Source organism: Oryzias melastigma, linkage group LG1 (genome assembly GCF_002922805.2).
Source record: "Oryzias melastigma strain HK-1 linkage group LG1, ASM292280v2, whole genome shotgun sequence".
Classification (NCBI taxonomy): Eukaryota; Metazoa; Chordata; class Actinopteri; order Beloniformes; family Adrianichthyidae; genus Oryzias; species Oryzias melastigma.
Genome location: NC_050512.1, coordinates 7,199,481 through 7,201,488, shown reverse-complemented (window position 1 = coordinate 7,201,488; position 2,008 = coordinate 7,199,481). Strand labels below are relative to the sequence as shown.

Genomic DNA, 2,008 nt, shown 5'->3' with positions numbered 1-2,008 from the left:
CACCTCTGCTGTAGTCTGAACGCTGTGTAAACTGTAGCACCTGTCAATAAATGCTCTTCAGTGCAGCTCTGAGTCCTCTCATTCATCACACGGAGTCCAGACTGCTGTCAAACTTTTATTCTGAAAGGCTTCACTTCCTGTACAGTTAGAGTATAAACGGCACGGCGAGGTCTTCGGCCTCATTCTGCGTCCCTCCTCCCAAAGTCCAGCCAGCCCCGGTAGTCCCGATCCGCCATGCAGTCCGAGTTCATCACCTCTGCGAACAGACCATCCCTACATGAACCACACAGACTTCAGAGCTCAGCAGCTGTCCCCTCCTTCATTTTATGGTTCAGTTTGACCCATGAAAGGTCCGTTTTTTTGTGAAGGATGAAGCACGTACCTGAGAGGGCCTGCACGATCTGCTTGGTCACCATCTCCCGCTCATCCTCCGTCAGGTGCGCCCGTCTCTGCACTCGAGCGGCTGCCCTCCCCCTGCTGGCCGGCTCCGCCCCTTTGTGGGCCAGGACGCCAGACCCCCCGTCCGTCCGAGGCGGGGAGGCCGAGCCGGACACCAGCAAGGCCACCAGGAGGGCAAAGAGGAGAGCGGCTTTCCCTGACATAGCTGCAGAACCACGGAGAGGAGACGACTGTCTGCTGCTCCACAGCGGGCAGCTTTTAAAGCTCCGCCTGACAGATAACATCTGATCGATCTGGAGGTGCATGCTGGGAAAGGAAGTGTGTAAAGTAAACACTACAGCTGTGAGTGCAGAAAAGCCCATAAATGTGCTTTTTACTGCAGCAGACGTAAAACTACTCGATGTGTTTACAAAAGAAATCCAATATTCCGACACAGGAGGTGATGAGAGCTGCAAGGTAGAGATAAAAAAAAACTCTCTGGTCAGGTTTATCAAAACTTCTTCTTGTGTTTGTGGTTCAAACTTCTGATCGTCTCGTTTTTGGTGTTAATGTTCTATGAGACGCAGGTTTCTGTCAGTCATGTGACTACTAGGAGTTTCTTCCCTTTCAACCATTCATTCATTAGATTTGCTTCCATAACTCCTCCCAATCTGGAGATTCTTCTATTAGATCTGTTGGTTCATGGATCATTTTCCGCCTGATTGGAAAGATCTGGATCGACTTGGACTGTAACCGTCATCCTGCTTCCTGCACTTGCGTGAGTCGGGCTGAGTTGATGCAGTTCCTCCTCGTCTCCCTGCGTGGATTGTACTTTCCAGCCCTTTTAGTTAAATATTGGACAGTAATTTACAGGCAGTACTGATTTTCTTTAGCTTCCGCTGACGGATGTTTCTGATGCAGCAGAAAAAAAACGCAGAACATGAAGTCCTCCACAACTGTTGCTGTCCGGAGGTAAATTAAATGACAGCAATTTTCAGGATTTCAGTAATCTGCATTAAATTAAACATTTTTCATTGAGATTTTGATGGTTGATAATAAGGAAAACATCTGCATGACTAAATATATACATGAAAGAGAAGGGAGATTCTCTGAAATCGGTGCACTTTAGTGTCCTCAATGTTTTTCTTAAAATTAAGCCAAAAAATGATTTTTAAAAAATAATAGTCTCTCTGCATTATAGCGCACAAAAATAGTTTGAAAATTATGGTTTGAAAAATTTCATGGGCCACTGAGCTGTAGAGGTCAGCTAAATGAGCATGTCCCCACCAACCAGTTACTTTTTCACAGTATAGAAAACGAATAAAAATAGCCAATAATATCAAGTTATTTCTGCTAACATGATCATTTGCCTGATTACTTTCACCTAAATAAAATTAATCTTTATCAAACTGTACCATTTAATCATGTCCTTCAGTTTTGTGTAACCCCCTAACAGCCTATCAATCCCAACTTTAAAAATAATGGTTCAGTCCAACTTCTTCAGCAACCAGGAAGTGACATCACTATTTTCCAGCTCATACGTATTAGCTACTTTCTTACCCATATTTCCTAGTTTCTATTGTCAGATTGACATCGTCAACCTTTAAACTCTGTTACATGCATGTGGTGG

At 44.5% G+C, this 2,008-nt stretch overlaps 1 protein-coding gene across 2 annotated transcripts; it reads right to left on the bottom strand.

The window, feature by feature from the left end:
• Positions 1–81: 81 nt before the first annotated feature.
• Positions 82–1,217, bottom strand: LOC112137309 (gastrin/cholecystokinin-like peptide). 2 transcript variants are annotated; one of them, XM_024259562.2, is made up of 2 exons: positions 383–1,216; positions 82–256 (listed from the first exon to the last, which is right to left on the bottom strand). In XM_024259562.2, exons 1-2 carry the CDS (start codon positions 759–761, stop codon positions 180–182), a joined length of 456 nt encoding a protein of 151 aa, XP_024115330.2. In that variant the 5' UTR covers positions 762–1,216; the 3' UTR covers positions 82–179. The 2 variants fall into 2 exon arrangements, with proteins under 2 accessions (XP_024115330.2, XP_036067352.1); XM_036211459.1 differs by having other exon boundaries at positions 133–273; positions 383–1,217.
• Between the last annotated feature and the right edge of the window lie 791 nt (positions 1,218–2,008).

What these genes read in the sequence shown, in the direction of transcription:
- LOC112137309 (XM_024259562.2), bottom strand. Translation starts at nt 761, where the DNA reads ATGGGCTTTTCTGCACTCACAGCTGTAGTGTTTACTTTACACACTTCC. An exon ending in GATCGTGCAGGCCCTCTCAG is followed by an intron (nt 257 to 382) that starts GTACGTGCTTCA and finishes GTCTGTTCGCAG; the next exon opens with AGGTGATGAACTCGGACTGC.